Below are 24,988 nucleotides of genomic sequence, written 5' to 3' on the forward strand. Positions count from 1 at the left end.
ACAACGTAGACACTCTCATTACTGACTCTCTCATGACACATACATTTAGGGCCTTGGGGGTGGGCACACAGAATGGCATCCAGAGGGCGGTCTGTTCATTCAGCCTTACCTCTGGTGCCAGGGCCCACATCTCAATTTTAATCGCATATAGACATTGAGGGTTCTAGGGAGGGACCGAGCTAACACCAGCTGTTGGTTGGCAGGGGGTGGTTAGCGCCATGCCCTTCACTTGTTTTAAAAGCACTTTAGAACAACACACACCAACACCACATCTGAGCAGGCGAAGGGGGACACGGGGTCTTTTCACACCCCCATTTTCTGTTCGCCATTTGAAGCTGGGGGCTGAGAGGAAGAGCTAGCCGTCTGGTCAGGGTCTGGGCTGGTGGGCTTCTCGGCTACTGTGGGGTCCGGGGTGATCTTCTGGTCTCCTCGCCAGAGGTAAAAAATAGGGGTCCTTATAGAGTATATATGGGGAGTGAGAGTATGTGTACAGCGTTCATTTCTGTGTCTAAATGTTGGGTGAATGTGTAAATATTTGTTTATGTGTGCATGAGGGTGGGAACGTATGCTTGTATATGTGTGTGCCTGTTTGTCTATATACGCATGTGTCAGGTTGGGTCCTAGACTCCACCTGAAACAACATCTCGGGCTCTATTCCCCCCCGCCACATTCCCTGCCGGTGGATGGGGTTCTCGGGTGGGTGCTGGCTCACCCTCGGCGGTTGCCTGGCGGGATCTGGCCCTCCTGGCTCTGTCGGGCCCTTGCTGGGGGGTGGGGGGGCCCTTGGATCTCTGGGCCCAGGGCCTGGTCTGCCCTGGTGGGGCTGGCCGCCGGTGGAGCCTGCGGGCTCGCCGCCACGGCCCCCTAGGGCTCCTGCACTGTGGCTGCCGGATGGCCTCCCTCCGGAGCTCTCCTCTGCCCTTTTCTGGGTGAGGGGTTGCTATTCTCCCTGTGGCGGTCCTCCGGGGGCTCCCATGCCCTGGGGGGCCTCTGGATGTCTGGGGTCCGGGCCTCCTCCGTGTCTGCTTCATGTCCTGAGGGATGGGGCTGTGGCTCCCCACACACACGCACTACTAGACATTTACATGGAGAAACCTTTTGAACACCAGCGCGCTCACAGACACAGGTGTGCAAACAGGTTCTCACAGACACACACTGTCTTGATCGGCTCATGCTCATTGTGATTCGTACAGATGTTGGTTGTTGTCTCTCAGCAGGTATTGAAGCAGATTGTGGTTTTTTCCCCCTCTTTCCTCTTTTCCCCCCCCTCTCTATTTCCCTTCTCCCTTTTCGTCCTTCTGTCCCCCTCTCTCGAGGAAATAAAAATAGAAATGAAGTAGTCCTCTGTGGGGGGGGGGAATAATATATATATATAAAAACAAATTAAAAAAAGCGTTGCTCATCGGTGCATGTTGTTAATGTGAGACACTCATCCGCAGGCCCTGGGCCCTTTTTCTAATGAGGTGCTATTAGCACGTTAGCAGCTGATGAGTATGTGCAAAAGTCTGCTTGATGTGGTTTTAAAACAGTGAAACAGGAACTGAAGCAGATATGCCAAGATGAACTGTAGACTCGCACTCAGACATCCAGCTTATTTCATATCTTCTATTTTTTTTTTAAAAAGTCAGAAGCTAAAACAAATCAGGAAACATAACGCAGCACAGCATACATTAGCTCCTGTCTAATGACCTTTCCTGCATCACTGTCTATGGTTTCTACTCACAAATCATGGAACTTGTACTATCACTGGCTTACAAAGTCAAGCACTTTAAAAACACGCCACTTGTTCCCATCTGAGTGATGCGGTGTACAATTAAAGAACACAGTAATGAATTTGTGTTGAAGTCTTGAAGCCTGCAGAACAGCATTCAAATCGGTCTGTAGATTACAAAACAAAAGCATGTGGCGAAATTTAGCTTAGCGCTCTATCCAGGGACGGATTATAGGTTGTGTGGGCCCCTGGGCAAAATGTCCGTGAGGGCCCCCCCCCACCACCACCACCACAATTTAAGGGCCCTTGGCAGCCAAACTTCCTCCCTATAGGGTCAGGGGCCCGTGTAGGCAGAGGATCAAAGAATGATGGCCCTCTAAAATAGACAAAACGAAAATACATTGTTGATAAGCATTGCAAATTGTTTTGCGCTAGGGGCCCCACGGTCCCCCTGCACCCCAAGAGCCCCTGGGCAGCGGCCCTGCTGGTCCGGTCCATAATCCGTCCCTGGCTCTATCAGTGTATTTATAGCCTCAATTATGATCTCCGGCACTTGAATATGCCTTTGAGTGTTTCAGGCTAAGCTGCGTGTTGATGTTTGGGAGGCATTGCGGAATGCTGCAGTTAAACAGACCAGAAGCCGTTAGGATTAGCGATTTAGCCCTGAAAGGCATGTTTGGGTCAGTGTGTAGCAGTGCATCCAGGTACACATATTAGCACAAAAGAGGTTTAAACAGGGTTTTGAAGGTTGTAAAAAGGTGGTGAGAGTATGAGAGAAAGTGAATAGGTCTGAGCAGACCTGGTTTTGGGGGGGGGGGCAGTAGTGGCAGCTGGGGTGGCTATGATGTGTGTTGACAGGCCAGAATCAATGGTGGATTATTTCTAAATCGGAAAGAATGTATATTACCCCATTTCTTTTCCAAAGAAACTTAAATATTAGGTCAATCATTAACCCTCATGACTGCTAAAGAAAAGTGGAAACTAGTCTTTGAAAAGCTTAACAGAGCTCATGTATCTTCCCCCGTGTCACATCTCTCAATTCGGCTGAACATAAAGCTCACCAGGAGTCACATCCAGAAAGGCCCCATGATGAAGACTTACAGCAGGAAATGCATCAGAGGGAATCATGAGGTCTCTTTCCTATGCAGACAGGCTGCTTTGGGGTTCTGAATATCTAGAGGAAACAGCCTGATCTCTTTCCAGCCATGCTAGATACACATGGAGACCTCAAACAGCAAAGACATTAGGTCTGTACATCACAAAGCAGCTCATTGCCGGGCTTTACCTGCCAGGTATACACATCTCCATTTTCACCTTCTTAGCAGATCCTTTGAGACCAGTTCATTTATACAGGTACACAGGGATTCTGTGGTTTTATATACCCAATCTGGCTTTCTCATGAGGACCCTTTATGTGAGTGTCTAACGCTGATAAAATTAGTCTGGTGGTAATGGACCCACATGCCACCTCCATGCTTCTACAGGTGTAACCAAAGAGAGAAGGATGCGTTTTCTATATCCATGATAGGGCCACAAGAGTGAATACACCACTGATGGGTTTATTGAAGTGGAACAACAGTTTCCACAACAGAGGGAGCAGAAATATAAAACAGTGGGGAAAAGGTATTTCCCTGAGCTGTACAAAATAGTGAACAAACTGCTGGTTGAACAGTAACACTAACAAAACTACAGCCCCAAAAGGAGACAGCTAGAAAAAAAGGCTGACGAGACAGAGCATCTATTAATTCTACGTCACAATTTGAAAGACTGAAGCCCAGTTCAGGTCACGTTTAGGCCACTTTTAGTGTCTCTTGGCCAAGGTTAAATCACTGCGTGAGAATTCTGAAACCTTCCTTAGCCAACTACATATTATCCAAAGAGGTTATATTCAAATCCTAAGTGACATGATACACATATACAGACAGGACATGAAAATGCATGGTTGCACACTCTCCTAATCTCTGGGCATTGTAAACTATTCTTGCATCACCCCAGAGGAATACGTAAGAAAAGGAAAAACACATACATAACATGGACAATTTAAAAGGGCATCCAAGAGTATTTCTGTGTGACAATATTCATACAATGTCTAAACTGCAATGACACGTCACTACTCACAGTGAACAGAATTCCTGTAGGCCTCTGAAACAGCTTAGGGAAAGAACCTGTTCTGGTCACATCTTTTAAGAGGCTGAAGGGTTTCTTCCAAGAGGCAAAACAGACACTGATGTTCTATTGTATAGCACATGGACTTCCCATCTAAAGCCAAATGCAAACATGTTACATCCATTTGATATTTAAATCAGAGCAATTTGTGTGCGTGCCTGTTTGTGGTGGGTGGATTAGTTCATCCCAAAACTTGTTACACAATGGACTTAACTGCATGGCCTGAACCTAAGCCAAGCCAGGCTTAAAAGGACTGGACGATCCCATGTGCTGTGATACATGAACCAGGGCCTTGAAGGAAGCCCCAGCACATTCAAGCACCAGAGGAGAGGACAGAGGAAAGGAGGGAGGGAGAGAGATGGAGAGAATACAGTTCCTCTACTGCGGAGTGTTAGGACACAGCTGCCCACCATTGCATTCCCTCTTCTCCTCCTTGCTCTCCTCAGCAAGCAAAAAGTCCTCAGGAGGCCAGCGCAGTTCCCCGCTCTCCACCTCACCCTCCGTGGGCTCCACTACGATGGAGGGCAGGCAATCCTGTAGCTTGCAGCACCGCTCAAAGTCTGTGGGGTCAGGGAAGATCTGGGGAGAGAAAGCAGTGGAGGCCTTAAAGGTCTGCCACCGGAAAAGGCAGGGTATGGTCAAAACCAGAGAGCCTCAGGTAATGATTTCCATACTGCGGTGCAGGTCCCAGAGACCAGGCTAACTAGGAGAAAAATCAGCACCTGTCACATCAAAAAAAGGAAACTGCGGGTGGGAGCATGAGACCCCACACGTGCAACAAAATGATGCACCTCAGAGGGATGCAAAAAAGGATGCATCAGGTATTTTGGAAAACTTCTCATGTGGATCTGTGTGGAACCATGCCTCAAATTAAACTCAAGTTTTCCTGTGCAAAACAGACAGTGGGGGATCAAGCCTGCGGCACATTTGAGAAACAGACAAACACCGCAGTAAATCATGTGACCCACGGATGGCTGTACCTGGTAGGAGTTCCTGTCTTGTTTGGCACCAAGATGCATGTCCTCCATGGCAGTGCTGGTCATCATCTCAGTCATCGCTGCCAGCCAAGGATAAGGAGCTGCCATAGCAAAATCGGGTGAGTGGGATTAGTAAGAAGTCTGCTTCACCAACACACACACACCTCCCTAGAAATCCCCAGTGCTGGCAAGCGAGCAGCAGCCCAAAAGGAGTTCACATGTGGGGGGTTACAGCCAATTCCACTTAGGGTTACAGTATGAAGTCTCTCCACCCCCAAAGGATTTAAAGCTTAGAGGAATGATTATCTGATCACTAGATGTAATCTGCAATACAATGCTGTCACTGGCTACCCTCTAATCCGCTCATAATTCCTTCATACTCGTCTCCATTCCCCATTTTGCAATATACACAGCTGGTCGTTGGGGCAGGATGGGGATACAGATGCTAATAGAACGGACACAGCCTCAGTAACAGATGGGGAACATGTACAAGCCTGTCACAGAGAGCCCTGTAGAATGAACGAAGTCAGAATACAGTGGAATACAGAACTCAGTGGTTCTCAAACTCGGTCCTCGGGACATCAAGTCAAAGGAAGGCTTTATAGACTTGGGTACTTCACTATTAAGTCAGCATGCATACTACACAAGAAAGCAGCATTTAAATGAAAGTAAAAAATTAAAAAAAAAAAAAACATTTGTAAACAATCCAACAGTGAAATATGCTACTAAATTTGAAACAAAAATCTGAACATATAGCTGTATACATTTAAATAATTTCTCCCACCAGGACAGCGAGTACTTCCTTTCTTTGGTAACTCCTCCTCAGCAATTGTTCCTTGACCTCTACAAGCTTGTCAATATTGATGTACATGTTAGAATTGTAATAAAACGCAGAAATTCATTCAAAGCCAGAATTTCCATTGTGACGATAACTGGTAAGAAAAGCAAAATGACTGCCATAAGCAGCATTAACGCCAATAGACTCAGTGGCAATGTTTTGATTAGCAGCACTGGCACTGCGCATGAATTACACTGGCATTCATGATTTATTTTGGTCTATTAATACAACATCTGGCACATTTCATAAGGGGAGGAAAAATGGATAAAGTGCAAGGACTGTGATGTTGCCTCCCCCCATTTCTACATTATATATTATATTATTATTAATATATATTATATTATACAGCTGCTTTCGTAGGTGAATGACCGTATTCCTGGTAGTGCTGAACACGAGAAAGCCAGTACTGTCCACAGTACCCACAGTGAAGGTACAGGACAACCATATCAAATTAAATCAAGGGACAAATCTGGAAGATTCTGGGTTTTCCACCAAAACAAGTCCGCAGCCACCAAGCCGAACTACAGCAAATCAAAATTCAACCATATATTCTTTGCACTTCAGGTTTCCAACTTCCGCACGGCCGATGTTCTAGATGAACCACTGGATTAAAAATGTCAGATAAAAAACACCCAGAATTTACTACATCTTGCCAACAAACCCCAGTAGTATGGTGATGAGAAGAGGCCATCCATGAGGATAGCGCCCCCACTGTCAGGACAGCTGGAAGCGCAGACACACCATCCAGACAGGCCTGCTTCAGCTTCACTGACGACATCTCTCTCAACCTTAACGAGCAGCCTATCATTGACATGTACCAATAGAACGTAGGTGAGGTGATAGTAAACCATTTCCATACGCTATGTAGTCACACACCTCTACACACACAGTATGGGGAGAAAATCCAGCATGCATCTAAAATACCAAATAGCATCTCTTATGGGAAAAAAAAAGCCCTCAAAAACGGCTAGGAAAAGCATTAATGTATGTGTCTCATACATTAACATCTAGTCTAAAAAGGTCAATATATTAAACAAAATGTCAGAAGTGACAATCACCAATGAGTAAACAGAATAATTACAAAACTAATACATCAACCCCACACAACAGAAGAGGTGGACATAAAACAAACTCCGCTGGAGAAGACAAGATGTTTAAACCCGTGTAGTTTTTTTTTATATATATTTTTTTAAAAACATAGAATAAAATAAAAATACATATACAGCGCAGTCATGTCCAGTTTACATTACCGTTTGGGACGATTAGCTAAAACAGGTATGGTCACAAAATAGCGAAAGGCCGGGGCAGATGCAAAGGTGTAATAACCAGCGTCTCTTCTGATCAGTAACTGGGAAGCCCGTAAAACGGAATAAACTTAAAATAACCAATGAGCAATTAGCTGTATGGAGCGCTGGTGAGACGCAAACCAGCAGAGCTCAGCCCGGATGTCAGTAAATCATTCGATAAAATGTACTGGCAAAACGTTGGAGCCGCACTCCCATCCGGTATGCAATTCTATGCCCAAAACACACATGTATGATGTAACCATGAGTTAGACTCAAAGCCACAAAAGAATCCACTGGTATAATCTGGATTTCTCTGGTCACGTGCGTTCGTCCATAAAAACGACCTGAAAACCTGAATGTAAATTACGTGGAAGAACAGATGTAATATTTCACAGTGAGTCAACTGCATAAGGGAAATCGGGCTCAAATTCGACAACCAGTAACTAGAACAAAAAAATGCGTTCATGGGGGTAAATGATTCGGCAGAATTTTACAGATGTAATTACATTACTAAATTACCAACTCCCCAGGACAGCAAAACAATTGTTCTGCTAAATGCACACAACAGGCAAGCATTTAAAAAAAAAAAAAAAAAAATATATATATATCTTGGACCCAATTTTCTACATCACTCTGCGTAATATACCCCTTCGCATATTAAAACAAAGGTCAATTTAAGGACAATCATATCTAAACACTCTCCCCAACCCCCCTCGTGTTTATTAACGTCTCTTCTAGATTTTAGCAGCTTGAATCATTGATATAGCGGACTGAAATGCAGCTTCTCAATAAAGGGAATGTAAACGTCTGCCACACTGAACGTACCTGTAATGTAACGTACGACCGTAAAACGTCTGTCATCGGGCATATATAATGTGGTTGACAAGATATGGTTTTATTTTTAATGGCAGATATATTATTATTATTATTATTTTAATACGGCGCCAGCAGACTAAAGATACGTACCACTTCAGAGTAAAACGCAGACATGAAGTCACACCTGTGCTTTGGTCAGCTTATATTGTTTGTGGAAAGCCGTCACCACTCCTTGACGAGCACTTCTTAGCCCGATGACAAATTCAGTGCGAAAATCTTACGATGACGCGAAACACACGAGCAAGTCAATCTACCAATTATTTAATGATGCAGAAAACGTGCAGCGCAGACAATCAGCCAAGTTCAGATACCGCGTGCGGACAGAATGATTTATACGAAGGGGCGTGGCCAAGTGCGTCAGCGCAAGAGCCTGGAAATTCTTCAATGGCAAGGAGCGTGAACGGTGCTGGTTAGCCAATCACAAACAGCGAGATCATGTTCATTCAGGAAAATGAAAAGCATCTTCCAACTTCCATGCAGTCTTATACCCAGTGTAGGCGATATTCACTAGGACAAAACACGCATTCCATTCTTTTTTCCCTGCCGGTCTGAACAACCCGTGTACATTAAAAATATTTCTCAAATTTGATTTTTACAGTATAATCCGACAACTAACAAATGCTCTCTCTTAAATGATAATGAATATTACAGTCGGGAACTACTCTCTCTATTAATGTAAGCGAAATTAAACGCAGGAACCAGTTTTCCTGTTGTTAATACAGCCGACGTACAAATAATGTTAGTAGTGCGACCGTGAAACATTTTATGGTAAAGATACAACCTAAGTTCCTTCAAGATTAAAGATCTTTATTGACCATGTGTAAAAGCGGCAGGAAATTTCAGCCTAACTCCGTTACAAAAGTTTAACGACAGTGCGAAACAATACCGGTGGTGTAAATCGCAAAACAATACAAGGCCGTGAAAATCAGTGCAAAAACAATACAAAATAGGGCAAAATTGAACAATATGTAGTCTGTGCCTGAAGAAGTGCAGTGAAAGGTCTGTTAAGTGCCACCGACATGCCAGTTATGGGAAATTCAGACGCTGGAAATCGGAATGACTTAAAATGACTTGAGGATGCTCTTGAATCAGGTGGTCAGTTTTCTAATGCTACAAAACCTCCTTACAGAGTACAGTATGGAGAATGTTTTGTGGTGGGAGTAGCTAGGGTCCTGAATTATTGACTGGACTGATCGATGGAGGGTAATTAAGTTCCTGTGATGCAATCCTCCTTCACACACTAAGAAAAAAACCTTAATACAATTAATGTTCCCCAATGAAACAAAATGTTCTTCAGAGTCCATTTCTGTACCTTACAAGGTACATTTATCTACAGCTAGGGCACAATTGGCAGACTCTTGAGGGTACAGCCCCATCCATCCATCCATCCATATTCCAAACCGCTTATCCTATTGGGTCGCGGGGGGTCCGGAGCCTATCCCGGAATCAATGGGCACGAGGCAGGGAACAACCCAGGACGGGGGGCCAGCCCATCGCAGGGCACACTCACACACCATTCACTCACACATGCACACCTACGGGCAATTCAGCAACTCCAATCAGCCTCAGCATGTTTTTGGACTGTGGGGGGAAACCGGAGTACCCGGAGGAAACCCCACGACGACACGGGGAGAACATGCAAACTCCGCACACATGTGACCCAGGCGGAGACTCGAACCCGGGTCCCAGAGGTGTGAGGCGACAGTGCTAACCACTGCACCACCATGCCGCCCCTGGGTACAGCCCCACTGACAAGTAATTATACCCTCAAAGGTATAAATTGGTACTTTTTTTCTGACAGTGCATGAGCAGAGGCTCCACCATACTATTCCCTGATACTGTTGGTTATAATACTCTCAGTGGTACTACAGTAGCATCTGCTAAGTGTTGCCTCACTCACACCCATTTCTTCAGGTGTCTTAGAAATTGAAGTTGTTGAAGGGCTTTGGTGAGGATGGATCCAAGATTCTTCATCTACTACCTTCAGAACCATAAGTGTCCATCAGTGGTGATTGTTGGGTGACTTCTAGGATGCTTCCTGAAGTTCACAGTGACCTCCTATGTGTAAGTGGTGCTCAGGGTGAGTTCTTGTCACTGCACCACTCCACCAGACCTGCCACTTCACTCCTCAATGCAGTTTTAATTACTGTAGTATCACATGAAAATTTGATGATGTAATTGATGCTACATTCACCAGACTATCCATACCCCTACTGCGTCCCTGACTTTCCAATAGCTCCCTACGTAGATGACCTTGGCCTGTAAGGGGTCTTCAACCTGTTTCATGGATAGAGAGACAGGGCAGGGACCCCGTGGTGGATAGAGAGACAGGACAGTGACCCTGTGGTGGATAGAGAGACAGGACAGGGACCCCATGGTGGATAGAGAGACAGGGCAGGGACCCCGTGGTGGATAGAGAGACAGGACAGGGACCCCTTGGTGGATAGAGAGCCAGGACAGGGACCCCTTGGTGGATAGAGAGACAGGACAGTGACCCTGTGGTGGATAGAGAGACAGGACAGGGACCCCGTGGTGGATAGAGAGACAGGGCAGGGACCCCGTGGTGGATAGAGAGACAGGGCAGGGACCCCGTGGTGGATAGAGAGACAGGACAGGGACCCCTTGGTGGATAGAGAGCCAGGACAGGGACCCCTTCTTTGCACATTATAAAACTGAGCTATGGATTTGGCCTGGCTTATATTCATGAGCATGAACTACATTAACCTGTCATTTAAGAATAAAAGAATATACAAATTATCCTAGTAACCTATTTATTTATTTTGTTGTGGGGTGGTTCAGTGCTTAGCACTGTCGCCTCACACTTCTGGGACCTGGGTTCAAGTTTCCACCAGGGTTCCATGTGTGGAGTTTGCATGTTCTTTCTGTGCCGTTGTGGGGATTCCTCTGGTTGCTCCAGTATCCCCCCCCCAGCTGTGGTGTTATGTGTGCCTTGTGCTTGTTTGGCATCCCATCCTGGGTTGTTCCCTGCTTTGTGCCCATAGCCTCTGGGATGGGCTCTGGATCCCGAGTGACCCTGAATAAGATAAGCGGTTTCATAAAAAAGATGAATGGATTTATTTCATCGTGACATGATGGTGCAAAAACTATGAACGATATTGATTTAGGATTATAATTGTAAAATTTTTTTGCATTACATTTCTATTTAATTAAAAAAAATTTTAAGGTCTGTGTATATATGGTTCAGGTAACTTAATCAACATGATACTGTTTTTATTCTCGTTAATACAAGCAGTAAAAGTTCAAGACACAAAATGTACTGAATTAAGTGCAACAGACATTAGTGTCTAAATTGCAGTGGAGGTTATATATGAACATGAATATACAAATAAAGAAAGGGGTTTACTACCACCACCAGTACCCCCACCACTACCCCCACCACTGCGAAACATGAGTGCCTGATGTTTCCCATCTCCAATTTCCTATTATGTCCTTAGATTGTTGTTATTGTGTCTGTTGTGTGATTGCCTTCCTCAGACAGACCACTTACAACACAGGAAACCTTCAAATAATTACACTAAATGCTCTCTCTCTGATTGGCTGGTCACTGGTTAATGTTATAAATGCACTTCAAAGGAAGAATAACAGAGTATGAGCAGCGTAGATCTCAGCACACAATACTGGGTATTGTATTAATACCCTGCCGTTGTTCCCCCACCTCCGTCACCTCAGCAGGTGTATGTGGTCTTGCCCCCCTAAACAACGTTGGGAGCAGTGGGTCGGGGGCAGCAGGGACGTGGCCCTGGGCAGTCAGCCTGCAGATGAATGGGGTCCACATCTGTGGCGGCACTCTCATCACAGAGAAATTTGTCATGAGCGCAGCCCAGTGCTTCAACAGGTCAGTACAGGCAGAACTGAAGGTTAATTTAAGATTATTAAAATCTCTCTAACCTCAACAAAATCCTGAAAACAATTAACAAAGAAAATCTTGTATACAATTTGAATTACTGATTGAAGGACACAATGAAGTCAGGGATAAAATTAATTCCTAACCCTGCCCCTAACTCCAGTTCAGTATTTAAAAGCAGCGGGCCTCCGCTACATTGAAAACCCTCGTATATCTTGATTGCATCACCGTGTTCCCCCAGCTCTCAGCTTAATAGCAGCCAGTGGACAGTGGTTCTGGCTATGAATGTGTCAGTGGAGGTGTCCAACATCACTCTGAGCAACCTGCCGGGTCCCAACATCGCTGTGCTCCGCCTGGCCACCAGCGTAAACCTGACTGACTACATTCAGCCTGTGTGCCTCGAGCTGGACAATACCGCCCTCAAAACTGGGACACAGTGCTGGGTGACGGGATGGAGGGGCATCCAGGGAGGAGGTGAGCGAGTGCATTAGTGTGTGTGAACCTCTGTGTCAGTATTATACTGCATTAATTATATGAAATACTTCATGGGTTTAAAACCGTCCTTCCCGCATATGACAGTCCCAGATATTCAGCAGCAGAATACAACAGTGGCAGATTGTAGGGACAGTGCATCTTCTTCCAACATCTGTATCAGAACTGTGACATTGCAGCAGGTAAGGATGCACATCTATTGCTGCTTGTATCTGCCAGTCATTTCTCAGTTGTGCTGACAGGGACAGAGGCAAATGCATTATTAAGGAAACTATCAGCAGGGCAAAAGAAACAGATTGCAAGGGGCCAAAACGGAGTTGGCGAGGACAGAGGACACAGAGGACAGTGCTGAGCACATGCACACAGAAACATCAATGACTGGACTGGGGAGCTTGAGACAGAGAGGCACTATATACACCACTCACAAGGGAGCAAACGAGAGGCACCCGGGGTGATCCACACCAGGGCTGTAATAAGAGGCAAGGTTAAACAAGTAACAGGTGTGTCTCGTTAGAGTCACACAACGGAGAGAACGAGGGGGAAGGGATGCAGGGTGTGACAACTTGCCAGCGCTTATTAGTGGAATAACGATACATCATTTTTTTATTCTGTGAAAAACAAAAGATAGATCTGCTGGTCAAATAAATAAAACAATCAATAAATGATGGTTTCCCATATTGACTGAAAATGACCCCTCCAATAACTAACAAAATGACTTGTTCATCTTCTATTATTTTGGGGTGAAGGTGTAACAACTTGTCCTATTCAGAGTCATGTTGGGTCTGGAGCTTATCCCCGACTCTACAGCACCAGCCCATCGCAGGGCAAACTCACACACCATTCATCCACTCACACACATACACCTATGGGCTATCTGGCAACTGTAATTAACCTCAGTATCTCCCATGCTTATTTAGTATAAAGGTCACAGATTCTGTTTCGTGGCGGGAAAGTAACACACTAAAGCGGTCAGGAGCTACAAAAGTTCCCGGTTGAGACGGCCCAGCAACTTGGAACGAGGAACTAGGTTCCTGAGCTTTGTTGGGAAAGCACCTTAACTAACCTTGGACTACTCATAATTGGCATTGTTAGGTCTGATCACTCGCAGCTATAGCCCCAAACATTTTAAAGCCTAGCCTTGAGTATTTTTGCACTGAAAAAGTGGGAAGGGTCTGTTTGGAGATGGAAAAAGGAGATGTTACAGCAAATCAACACACAGACTGTGTAACAGAACAGAACTTGACTTTCAATGTCCGAAGGACAGGGGAGTAATCAAGTGCTACACAGTGCACAAAAAGTTGGAAGTCACATGCATCCAAATGAAGAACTCTAGTTTTAAAAATCTATATGTTTTTTCAATTTCAGAGAGTTTGAGTGGTTCCTGTATGATTCTGTGTTTACTGATTCTGTTCTGATCCAAGACTCTGAGTCCTGTCCTCCAGATGTCTGTCTGTGCCTCACTCCTCGCCTGACCTGTGTCTGTTTTACTGACTCTTTGCATCCTGTTTTTGCTTGTACTGGCTTTGGGCCTGGATTCCCTGGTCATGAGTTTGCCTGCCATTAAACCTTTTGGTTTATTTACTCTGGTTTACTGTGGTTTATTCACCACATTTCAGTCCATATTTTTTTCCCTGCAAATCTTCACAATCTAGCCTTCTGGGCTGGTTTAAGATGAAAACTCAAGGTGAATTATTGAACGGGGGAATGCGGTTCAGTTTAAATACGCTTGCTATATTGATATAACCATAAGAAACGGTACTGCCTAAGCACACTTGAAGCAATGCCTCAGTTTCCTTGGACATTACGTGGGTGTCAATAATAAGCTTAAGTGCCTCAAAAAAAAAGATCCCAGGCTCTGCTAGAAACGCTCCTGGAACACATTAAAATAAAAGACAAATTCATAAAAAAAACCACCAGATACATAATTATACAAAAGGTAACTAAATGGCCATGAAGCGTAGTTACGGGCATTATAAACATCCATCCATTTTCCAAACCACTTAGCCTACTGGGTCGCAGGGGGTCCGGAGCCTATCCCGGAAGCAATGGGCACGAGGCAGGGAACAACCAAGGATGGGGGGCCAGCCCATCGCAGGGCACACTCACACACCATTCACTCACGCATGCACTCCTATGGGTAATTTAGCAACTCCAATCAGCCTCAGCATGTTTTTAGACTGTGGGGTGGAACCGGAGTACCTGGAGGAAACCCCACGACGACATGGGGAGAACATGCAAACTCCACACACATGTGACCCAGGCAGAGACTCGAACTTGGGTCCCAGAGGTGTGAGGCAACAGTGCTAACCACTGCACCACCATGCCACCCCTAGGTCTGTTATGTTTTTCTTTACTATAGTTTTTCTTTACTTTTACTATAAAAAAACAGAAAATTAACAAAAAATATTATTTGGTAGGCTTGTGATCAAATTTCAATGCTTTCTTATGGGAAAAATTGCCTCGGTTCGTATACAAATTGGCTCATTACCACTTTCCTGTAACGGATTCTGTTGGTGAACCTCAGGCACCACTGTATAGTGAAATTCTGTAAAATGAATAATGTTAGGCTCCAGAAGGAGGCGCTAATTTCACATTTAAAAAAATCTTCGGATTACTGGAAGTCAACAACAACTTTTACAGCACTTTTACAAATGATGGTTACTATCCATGTCACACATTGTTAGTTTCAGTTCACAAACTGCAGATTTTCTCAGGTTTTTCATACTCAGATTTGATATTTTTATCCTCTGTAATAATGGCCTTTCCGTCATTTGTTCTGAGTATCAGTATGATTATTATAATGATTATTGAGTGTGATTAATGTTCATCGTTTGAGAGAGAAGTTGTTAACTGGCAGCACAAACCCACCTTGGTGAATGCAGACCTCGCTGATGGGACACTGCCCTGATAATGCCTCTCCGATTCGTTATTCTGATGCCGAATGGTGTGATCCCTCCAAGGGACTACGAGGGAAAGACAGCACCTCTCAATAGTAAAACCGAGTTGCATTAAAAATCATATTTATATTTTCATTTTATTCAGCAATAGGCCTACTTATACACAAAGCGACAATGGACATGGTCAGCAGGTATAAAATGCATTGAATTCAATGTACAATAACACAAGCACAACAATACCAGTAGTATTCCTGTTACTTAGGAAATAGCATTAGATGGGTTAGGTCAGCTATTTTTGGAGGGTTAGAATATGAACATTTGAGTTGTAGGTTCTTGACCAATAAATGCTATTGATTGCCAGTTATCGAAAAGGGACGCTTGATAAAATCTGACAAGCAGAGGTGGGGGTTCCCCAGGGAAAAATTGGCGTGATTGCCAGGGATCGCTAAGCGGCTCTCAGGATCTCAAGGAGGCAACTGGACATGAGGGTCAGGTGCTCAGGCATCTCCTGTCCCCCCCCCCCCCCCCCCGCCCCCCACCCCACAGCATATCCCTGCTATGAAAAAGGGAGTTTTCAGGTTACATGAGTGATTCAGCTATTCTGACAGATGTAGGTATTTTGTTCTATTAGTTCTGGAAGAGCAACTGAGGACCAATATGGTGGTTTCAAGCATCGTTCATTAATTAAGCTGTGATTTTTCTACAAACATCCTGCCATTGTTACTGGCAGGAATTCTGCTAGAGATTTTGGGCCTCGAGAAAGCAACCCAACCCAGCCCAGACCAATCCAGTAATGCTCCAAATTTGTCCTATGAACACCCCCACCCCCTTTACAGCTCCCCTGGTTACTGGTCCCTCATTGGAAGCTCAGCCTAGCAGCACTGTTACCTAAGTTGGCTCCTTGACAGCTGTATGCTTGTGATGTGTTACATTGGAATCAAACAAACATTCCACTCCTGATTATTATTATTATCATTACCATTATTATTATTCATTGACAGTGGTGTCATGCCCTGCTGGTGGACCGGCAATGGGAGGCGTCTGGCCCCGACCAATACCGGAACTCCACGTTAGATAAAACCCCGACAACATCGAAGCCCAGTGCGAGGTGTTGTTGATGCAAAGAGACATACTGGGAGTTCATTTCCCATTTAGCTCTGTTCCGCCCTGCTTGCCAGGCCCATCTCAAGCCCCCTCCTGCCCTTCCTCCCCTCGCTCTTCCTCCTCGTAAGTTCCCCGTCTGCCTTGTCTGTGTCTTCGGACGGACCCCCCGGTGACCGACCCCTTTGCCTGAGACCCCGACTACAGATCCGGATCCCGACCTTGGCCTGCCGCTCGTTCCTGATCTCCTGGTTTTCGATCCTGCCTGCACGTCCCAGTCTCTGTTCTATCTGCCCAGGTAAATAAAGGCTCTGTGAGCAATCCCTCTGCTGGTCCGGGGGGGTTTGTGACAAGTGGCATTTCTCATTTTGTTTTAATTTGGAAATGCCCTGAGAGCATGATGTATTCTTCAGTTACTACAGCCCAAAGCAGCAAGACTGAGAAAATGCAGATGCAGAAAACAGTGAGAAGAGGAACCGAAAGCAGACCCCCCCCCCCCCCCACACACATCCTGCCCAACAAACATAATTACCCACTTTGAGCTCCACTGCCTCGCACCTGTCCCATTCAGCCCCCAGGGACACAATTTCTCACTTTGAAAAATCTGGACATTTATTATTTGCTTTATAAATCAAAATGATCTCATGTTACCTGTGCAAATTGGTCCAAAATTAGAAACTGCTGCATGTGAAACGGCAAGGCCGAATTTTCTACAGTTTAGCTATTCTGCTAAGATTAGGCAGTTTGACTTTTTTAAAATGTATTAATTATTAAGAAACAATTCAAATTCTGCGGTCTTACAGGGTTTCGTTACCTTAATACCCAAGATATAGCCTTTCTAATCCTTAATGGACCAACGAAATCTGTGTATTTCATCCTCCCAATCACCAAAGTGAATACTTACACTGAGCTGTCAATTTCTGGATCCATTCTTTCATATAAATGGTGTTTTGTTTGCTTTTACCCTCTTTGTTACACATTGTTGACCATGTGAGTTTTAAAGAAACGAATGAAACCCGTATAACAGCCTGCATGCTTCTGCAGACCACTTTGACATTTCTAAGGCCCATGGTGCAGGACACTGTCCTTTGACCTGAGTGATCTGCTAGGACAGCTCAGCAAACATCGCTGCTCTTCATTTGCATACGCGCTGTAAGCTTGGGCTGTTCCTCACCCAGCATGGGGGGGGGGGAACAGAAACAGAAAGGTGGGGAGGATGTGAAAACTGGACACCCTCCTACCGACTCTTCAGAAGCCGCAGCTGTGACACCTGTCCCCTGACTCCCCAGTCTCATTCTCCAAAATGTACAAACAGACATAAATATGTCCCCATACATTTTCGCACTATAGATTTATGAAATAAAGCTTTAAATTTGTGTAACTTCAATGCTGAGATAATGAAACAATGAGTTACAGGACTGCATTTCATGAGACAAACTGAAGAGGAGTAGATAAAACACTTAGGATGTATTTAACACATTTCACCTAAAGCGTCCCATTCCATTCAACATCCATGACTATTAATTCAGTGCTGGGTTCCTGACAGGCTATCTGGTAAAATACAGGACATCTTTGAAACATCAGTTCACCTAAAACATTGGCATTTATAACTTGGATGGAGTCCACATCACTAAGAAACTTGTTACACAGAACCAGAGAAGAAATCAAGCCCCCAGCCCTGGGGGTGTGAGGTTACATTCCCCACTGAGGCATCAAACCACCAAAAAAAAACACATCTCTTGGTAATTATTTATAGCCACTGCATTCAAATGAGAAAGCATTTCGAAAGATGTTTCCTGTGAAAGGAGCCCTGGGGGGGGAGGGGGGGTCTGCACTACTGTATATTAGCAGAAGATCATCTTAGCTGCACAGAAGTGAGTGACTGTGTCCTCTCAGCTCTGACCCCTCTGTCTGCCAAGACCCTGACAATCAGTATGAAGCTCAGCACAACCATACTCACCGTCACGATGGTGGCAATATCTGGTAAGGGGCTGGATACGTGACACAGACCGCCGGTGCGATCTCTCCGGAAATATTATTGACAATTTCTGACCATTCATGCAGACTGGCCCATTTAGGTTACATGCTGATTGTTTCTTCATTTCAGACAGCCGTATATTAACTGCTAAATTCTGTTTTGGTAAATGTGCAGGTTTGGAGGCCCTTGTGCTGACCCAGGAGAAGTCCATGTCTTTGTCTCTAGGGGCAAATGCCAAAATATCTTGTTCAGTAAGCAACAGTAGATATACCATGTCTTGGTATCAACAGAAGTTTGGAAGTGCTCCTCAATTCCTACTGGTAACATCCACCAGAGCAGATGGATTGCCAGACAGGTTCACATATTCCGGGTCTGGGAGTCAGCAATACCTTCACATCAACGGCGTGAAGGCAGAAGATGAGGCAGTGTACTACTGTGCCTGTGTTGGCTGTGGCTCAGCCACAGTGAAACACTTCACTGCGACACTCATACAAAAACCCAAAGGGGAACCTAACCTGGGCACGGCCTCACAGTGAAACCTTGTCACCAAGCACAGGTCCGGTACAGCTGGAAATGGATCAGACACATCACCTCCACTGGATTAACACAATTCCAAGAGCTTATTGGAGGATCTTCTAGATTTATCTCTTCACAGCACATCTGCAGAGAGGCAACAAGATGGGCTTTTGTGTGGCTCAGTTGGTCACCAGCTTTGAGGAAGGAACGAAACTCCATGTTCTGAGTAAGTACATAAGGAAAACACCCAAGCACCCTGAACACTACTACTGCGAGAGTGATCTATTTACAACCGATACACAATGAGCAGAATTAATACTATATACTATAAAGAATATCATGTTTGTTTCTTTCTTTATAGACACATTTGACACCCTGGAATTTCTCCAATTATTTGGCAAATAAAGGGAAAAAAATGACCTGGGATTATATAACGCAGCGTGTCTCCACATGCATGTATATGGTACAAAGTTAAAAATACTTTTACAGTGTTCAGTATCTTGAACCGCTGACAGTGCTGATCCACTGAGCGAAACTGTACTCGACTGATGGTTTTTGTTAGGGTCTGAATCACTGTGTCAGACACTGGCTTTGGTGGGGGCACAATGCTGAATGTTGGTAAGTTAAATATTTCACATCAGAAGCAGTGGTGGAGGTCATAAGGGAGCTCTTTTCTACTCAGTATCAATGCATTGTGCAATATATTTGTAGAATTTATTTCTATTCTTCTTTTAACACATTTGTGGTTCTTTTGGCGGGGGGGGCGGCATGGTGGTGCAGTGGTTAGCACTGTTGCCTCTAGGACCCGGGTTCGAGTCTCCGCCTGGGTTACGTGTGTGTGGAGTTCGCATGTTCTCCCCATGTCGTCGTGGGGTTTCCTCTGGGTACTCCGGTTTCCCCCGCAGTCCAAAAACATGCTGAGGCTAATTGGAGTTACTAAATTGCCCATAGGAGTGCGTGTGTGCGTGAATGGTGTGTGAGTGTGCCCTGCGATGGGCTGGCCCCCCATCCTGGGTTGTTCCCTGCCTCGTGCCCATTGCTTCCGCAATAGGCTCCAGACCCCCGCGACCCAGTAGGATAAGCGGTTTGGAAGATGGATGGATGGATGGATACATTTCAATAAAACGATAAATGTTGTTCTTTGGAAGTCCCTAAACTGATATAAACCACTCATAATCTAACTGAAAATGGACAATTTTATACAATGTCCTCGACAGCTCTTTTAGTATTTTTAAAATAGATTAATAATGTATATTTTTATATTGCCGTGTAATTAATTTGTTCATATAATTTTGTTAATCAGAAGTATTTTTCGTTCCCACTCATACTGCCATTTAGGCTGTAAACTCTTAGTACGGCAGTGCCCGGAGCTGACGCATCGGTCTCCCTCGCTTGTCCCCCTGCAGGTCGCTCCCCGTCTCCCCCATCGCTGACACTCATGCCGCCCTCCCAGACTGAACTGTCTCAGGGAAAGGCCACTTTGGTGTGCATGGCGCAGGGCTTCTACCCGGACACGGCCGCCGTGTCGTGGAGCGAAGGCGGCAGCACTCTGACGGGCAGCGAGGTGCAAACCGGCGCGGCTGAGCGGCGATCCGACGGCAAGTACTCGCTCATCAGCCTGCTGACCGTGACGGCGGCGCAGTGGAGCTCCGGGGTCTCCTACTCCTGCCAGATCAGACACTCCGCACTGAGCTCGCCGCTTAGCCGGAGTGTGAGCCAGACCGAGTGCCAGTAACTGCAGCTCAGCACCAGGCGAAGGCAGCGCATCACAATAAGCAATTTGATGTTAAGGCGCTTCCCAGTATTGTACTCGGCTTAAAGAAGCATGTGTGTGCTGATCGGTAAATGTATTTGTAAAATGTTACAGTCCGAGATGATCGGAAATTAAACGCTTTCAAGTTATTGCAAATGCTTAGATAAATGACAAGCTCAATAAAGGCAAAATACAAATGTCCGAGGTTAACTAATTAGCAGTTTGTTTTATAATTGCATGTGATTGAATGAGTTTGCATGGACTGGTGTGTCTGTTCGCAGCGAGTGTGTGTATATATCCACTTTCTCAGAGCATGAAATACAGCAATTATATACCGTAACTGTAATATTACACATGACAGATAATAAAAATGCCTACATACACGCGGTCCTAACAATACTTAAAATATGTGGACCGTAACAGCCCCGGCACCACAAACCAGGACGGACTATGAGTTTTAGGGGTACAGTTTAACTCATCAGTGGTAATAATAGTAATACTGCTATGACAATATTAACACAACAATTGACAAACACTCATTAGGCAAATGACATGTCAAAACCATGGGCAGCATAACCAACAGGAAGTCTGTTTTTATGTTGTACATCGTAATTACGGTTTGCACAAAAAAAAAAATAAACATATTACGCCCAGGTTTTAATCTTAAACAAGCTAAGAAAACCAGACTCGACTGACCTGTCTGAATTTTAAGTACGCGCCACTTACTGGAGTTAAATCTGCTCAATATAGAGTCCTTCTATTCCATGTGAAAAATGTCTCTTTTACCACATTTATTCATATTCTCTCTCAGCTTACAATTGTATGCTAGTCAGTCAGATAACAGCGCCTGCCCACCTCCGAGTTAACGTTAAAAGAGGTGGGAAGTTCAGATCCAGAAAGTACAAATCTAGAGCAAGGTTTTGTATAGACCTTGAGTATAAAAAGTTGAGTATAAAAAGTCACAGCCACGATGTATTCAACTGGTTGGTTATAACAAAACCTTGGTCTGGATTTGTACTTTCTGGACGTGAACTTTTCACTTCTATCTCTAAGGGGTTAATTTTGTATGTAACTTCCCCAACACTGACTGTGTCACTGACTGATCTTGAACATACTACTAACATGAGCAAAAAGCTTAAACTGTTGCAGTATGCAGCCAATCGCTTTGCTCCCCCTTTGCCAATATCCCATAAAGCAGAACTTGAGCGGTGGAGCAGGCTACAGCATAACTCTGCTATCAGGAGCGTCGAGTCTGTGGGCTGGGGTGTTAACCGGGTTGTCAACTTTGATAAGCTGGCTGGAGTGATATTTTCAATTGGAGACAAGTCTGCACACACATTCACATGTATGTAACAGTTTTATTACCTCGTAAATAGTCTGTAGGTTTTGCAGACTACCGTAAAGCTTTCGATGTATCTAATTTTAGGTTTATAATGGAATAAAATAGATTTGGCATAAGATTTCTTGCGTGAGCGTGACAGTTAGAAAGAGTGAGTGTCACGCCAGACGTGTGAAAGTTGTTAACTCTGCGTTGGTTCCAATCTCAAACTATACCCTCTTCACTCTACCTTCATTACAAATCACACTCATGCTTATTCGCCTTCACAACACACCATGTGCACTTCAACCGAAGGATATTTTTGCAAGAATTGAGACAGACTCACCCTCGCCCCGCCTTTTCCAGTCTTGACGATATACGATTGGTTAAGAAAACTAAGACGTTTAGCCGCTGCGAGAAGATGACGGTTATGTGGTCTTATCACACTGATTGAACAATGTGAAGTTTGTATATGTTTTATTTTGAGGTTGTTTTACATAACACACTTACACACACAGCAGTCCCCCATATACGAGAGTGATTGTAAAACAGTGTTAATAAAATGAGAGACACCTTCATTAAGGGCAACCTGTGCTTCCTTTTACTAACTTCTTGTCAAGTAATAACTCTCTTTTAGAACAGAGACCAAAGCATTACAGTAAAATGAGGGTTAGAACACACTTAAAAGAAAATATCTGCCCAACAATGGTTATGTAACACATGACAGAAAATTACAGCTTAACAATTACCCGGAACGGCAAAAATTGATTGGCTAAATTACATTAGGTATCTGTATGTTCATTTGTTATTTACGTGAAGTTGGATATGTTACCTTATAATACTATGTAGTCCTGGTAGTGCCGAGTGGGATGACTGATTCTCCCTGAGTGGGTGGTGTAGGGCTGGCTGTTCATTGAACCCTCTGGGCACACTGTAGTGTGCACTGCAGAGGTGGACAGTGCTGCTCTGTCTTGGGAAGGAGTCAGCAGTGAGTCTTCCTGCTCTACAGGAGCAGGCTCTGGAACGTGGAGCAGGTATGTTCCTGACACAAGTGCTACCCTGTGAGGTCACAATGTAGTCGTTAGGTTGACATGCGGGGCTCTTCACTACCGCTAACGTGTCAAACCCACAGAGATTCTGCATCCTGACTGTCTGCCCTGCTGTCAAAGATGGGAGCCACTGGGCATGTCTATCATAATGAGCTTTGGCTTGGAGCCGCTCAGGCAGAATGGCATCTTTCACCAGGGTGTTAGCGTGGTCTTGCTCACAGGGATGAAGGTTCTGGTCTGTCTGGAGAGGTGTTGTCTCTAAGCTGTAGAGGGAAGGCCATCCTGTGGCAGATTGCTGGTATGTTGAAGAGCAGCCTGAATGTCTGTGGTGTCATGATGGCATTTCTTCAGCAGATGTTTTGCAGACCTAACTGCCCGGTCTTCTAGGCCATTGGATTGAGGGCATTTGTGCAAAGTCAGAGAAGTCCTTGCAGACTAACTGGCTAACATTGTCCGTCATTAGGATGTGGAGAACCCCATGGACGATAAAGTGCCTCGAGTTTCGCAATGACTGTGCAGCTTGAAATCTCACGGAGATAATCCACCTTTTACCAGTCAGAATTGGAGTCAATGAGAACCAGATGCCTCCTGCCCCTCTGCTCAAATATGTCCACTGCCGTCAGGGACCATGGAAGGTCCAGCATGTCGTGCAGCTGCAGAGTTTTCTTTGCCTGATGGGGTCTCAGTGCACTGCAAGGTGCATAGCGAGAAGGTTCCCTTTCTATGTTGGCTTACATGGAGGGCCAGTACATAGTCTCCTTGCCTCAAGGCCCGGATGGCCCTGGTGAAGCTGTTGAGTATGGAATTTCTGGAGTGCAGGCGGAATGAGCAACCTTTGACCACGAAATATGAGCCTATCTTGGACCGTTAGCTCTTCCTTCATAGCAAAGAAATGCCAAAGTGTTTAGGGAAGCTCTCTGGAAGAGCACAGTCACCCAGTGATTTCCATGAGCCGTATGCAGGTGACATCCCTTTCAACAGCATCTCTGAGTTCATCAGTGCAACGAGAGGACAGCATCTGGATTGTCAGGACCTCCAAGAGGTGATCAGCAACGGTGGGCTCTGATGTGCAATTCTTTGCCACATTTGTAAATCACGTCCAGGCTGTAACAATGGAGGTTCAACATCATGTCTTGCAAACGTGGCGAGGCAGAATGCAAAGGTTTCCGCAGTATGGTGATCAGGGGCTGATGATCAGTGCCAATGCAGCCATAGATGAAGTAAGGAAATTTCTAGGTCACAAACAATAAGGTCAGCATTTCATTTTCAATCTGCGAGTAGTAACTCCGAGGGCATGAGCGCATGCAAAGTAAAAGCACCTGGACGGCCATGCTGGAGACACACTGCCCCCAGGCCACATTCAGATGCATCAGCTGAAAGGACCACAGGCTTGGCCTCTTCGGAGTACTGGAGCACTGGTGGGTGGCCATTTTCTACTTCTCAAATGCCAGTTCATGGGCATCATGCCAATGTCATTCGACCTCTTGGTAAGTTCACTGTAGTGGGGAATGAATTTGGATAAGTAACTTTGAAATGCCAAAAAACTGCTGCAGGCCCTGCCTATCCTGGGGCCTGGGCGTTTGGCAGCCTGCGTTAGTTTTGTCTGGGTCTGGTTTTATACCATCAGCAGTGAGAAGATGCCCAGCATATTGAACAGAACTGACTCTGAATTTGCACTTCTCTGGATTTAATTTCACGCTCAGGACCTGTTGACAATCTACTGCAGACGTTCATCGTGTTGGCTTGTGTGCAGCCCCAGATGAGAATGCCATCCACTACTATTTCGCAAGGCTGTCCAGCAAACAACTCCTCCATGCAATGCTTAAAGACTTCACTTCCACTGGAGACAAAGTATGGCATTTTTAAAAACCTGTAGTGTCCATAAGGGGTTATAAAGGTGGTCAGTTTGGATGATGCTTAATCTAGGGGGATCTGCCAGAGGCCACACTTTGCATCAAGAACACTGAACACTTTTGCACCCGGCATATCATCAATGATCTGATCTATGGTTTTTAGTGAGCGACGAGGCTGGAGTAAAGCCTGGTTCAGGTGGAGAGCCAACAGAAGCATCATGCTTCCTAGCAGCAACCATGGCAGACACCTATTCAGTTGCATCATTCTCTGGTGCGATGACACCCAGCTCAGTCATGTGACCAAGCTCTGCCT

General features: G+C 45.1%; 3 protein-coding genes across 6 annotated transcripts; 2 read left to right on the forward strand and 1 right to left on the reverse strand.

Moving 5' to 3' along the window:
• Window positions 1–3,249: 3,249 nt before the first annotated feature.
• Window positions 3,250–8,100, reverse strand: LOC125715169 (protein LBH-like). Of its 4 annotated transcripts, none has more exons than XM_048986468.1 (3): window positions 7,944–8,100; window positions 4,857–4,954; window positions 3,250–4,488 (listed from the first exon to the last, which is right to left on the reverse strand). In XM_048986468.1, the coding sequence occupies exons 2-3, from the start codon at window positions 4,929–4,931 to the stop codon at window positions 4,255–4,257; spliced, it is 309 nt and encodes a 102-aa protein (XP_048842425.1). In that variant the 5' UTR covers window positions 4,932–4,954; window positions 7,944–8,100; the 3' UTR covers window positions 3,250–4,254. The 4 variants fall into 4 exon arrangements, with proteins under 4 accessions (XP_048842425.1, XP_048842426.1, XP_048842423.1 ...); XM_048986469.1 differs by having other exon boundaries at window positions 3,250–4,455; window positions 7,944–8,099; XM_048986466.1 differs by lacking the exon at window positions 7,944–8,100 and adding an exon at window positions 7,803–7,909 and having other exon boundaries at window positions 3,250–4,455.
• A 3,449-nt stretch (window positions 8,101–11,549) lies between these two features.
• On the forward strand, window positions 11,550–16,384 carry LOC125715092 (tryptase gamma-like). Its single transcript, XM_048986333.1, has 4 exons — window positions 11,550–11,709; window positions 11,960–12,192; window positions 12,298–12,392; window positions 16,286–16,384. The coding sequence occupies exons 1-4, from the start codon at window positions 11,633–11,635 to the stop codon at window positions 16,382–16,384; spliced, it is 504 nt and encodes a 167-aa protein (XP_048842290.1). The 5' UTR covers window positions 11,550–11,632.
• A 1,644-nt stretch (window positions 16,385–18,028) lies between these two features.
• LOC125715166 (immunoglobulin lambda-1 light chain-like) lies at window positions 18,029–20,656 on the forward strand. The gene is made up of 4 exons (XM_048986462.1): window positions 18,029–18,191; window positions 18,361–18,641; window positions 19,281–19,320; window positions 20,109–20,656. The coding sequence occupies exons 1-4, from the start codon at window positions 18,143–18,145 to the stop codon at window positions 20,435–20,437; spliced, it is 699 nt and encodes a 232-aa protein (XP_048842419.1). The 5' UTR covers window positions 18,029–18,142; the 3' UTR covers window positions 20,438–20,656.
• The last annotated feature ends 4,332 nt before the right edge of the window (window positions 20,657–24,988 follow it).

The sequence above is a fragment of the Brienomyrus brachyistius genome, chromosome 19 (assembly GCF_023856365.1).
Source record: "Brienomyrus brachyistius isolate T26 chromosome 19, BBRACH_0.4, whole genome shotgun sequence".
In the NCBI taxonomy this organism is placed as follows: Eukaryota; Metazoa; Chordata; class Actinopteri; order Osteoglossiformes; family Mormyridae; genus Brienomyrus; species Brienomyrus brachyistius.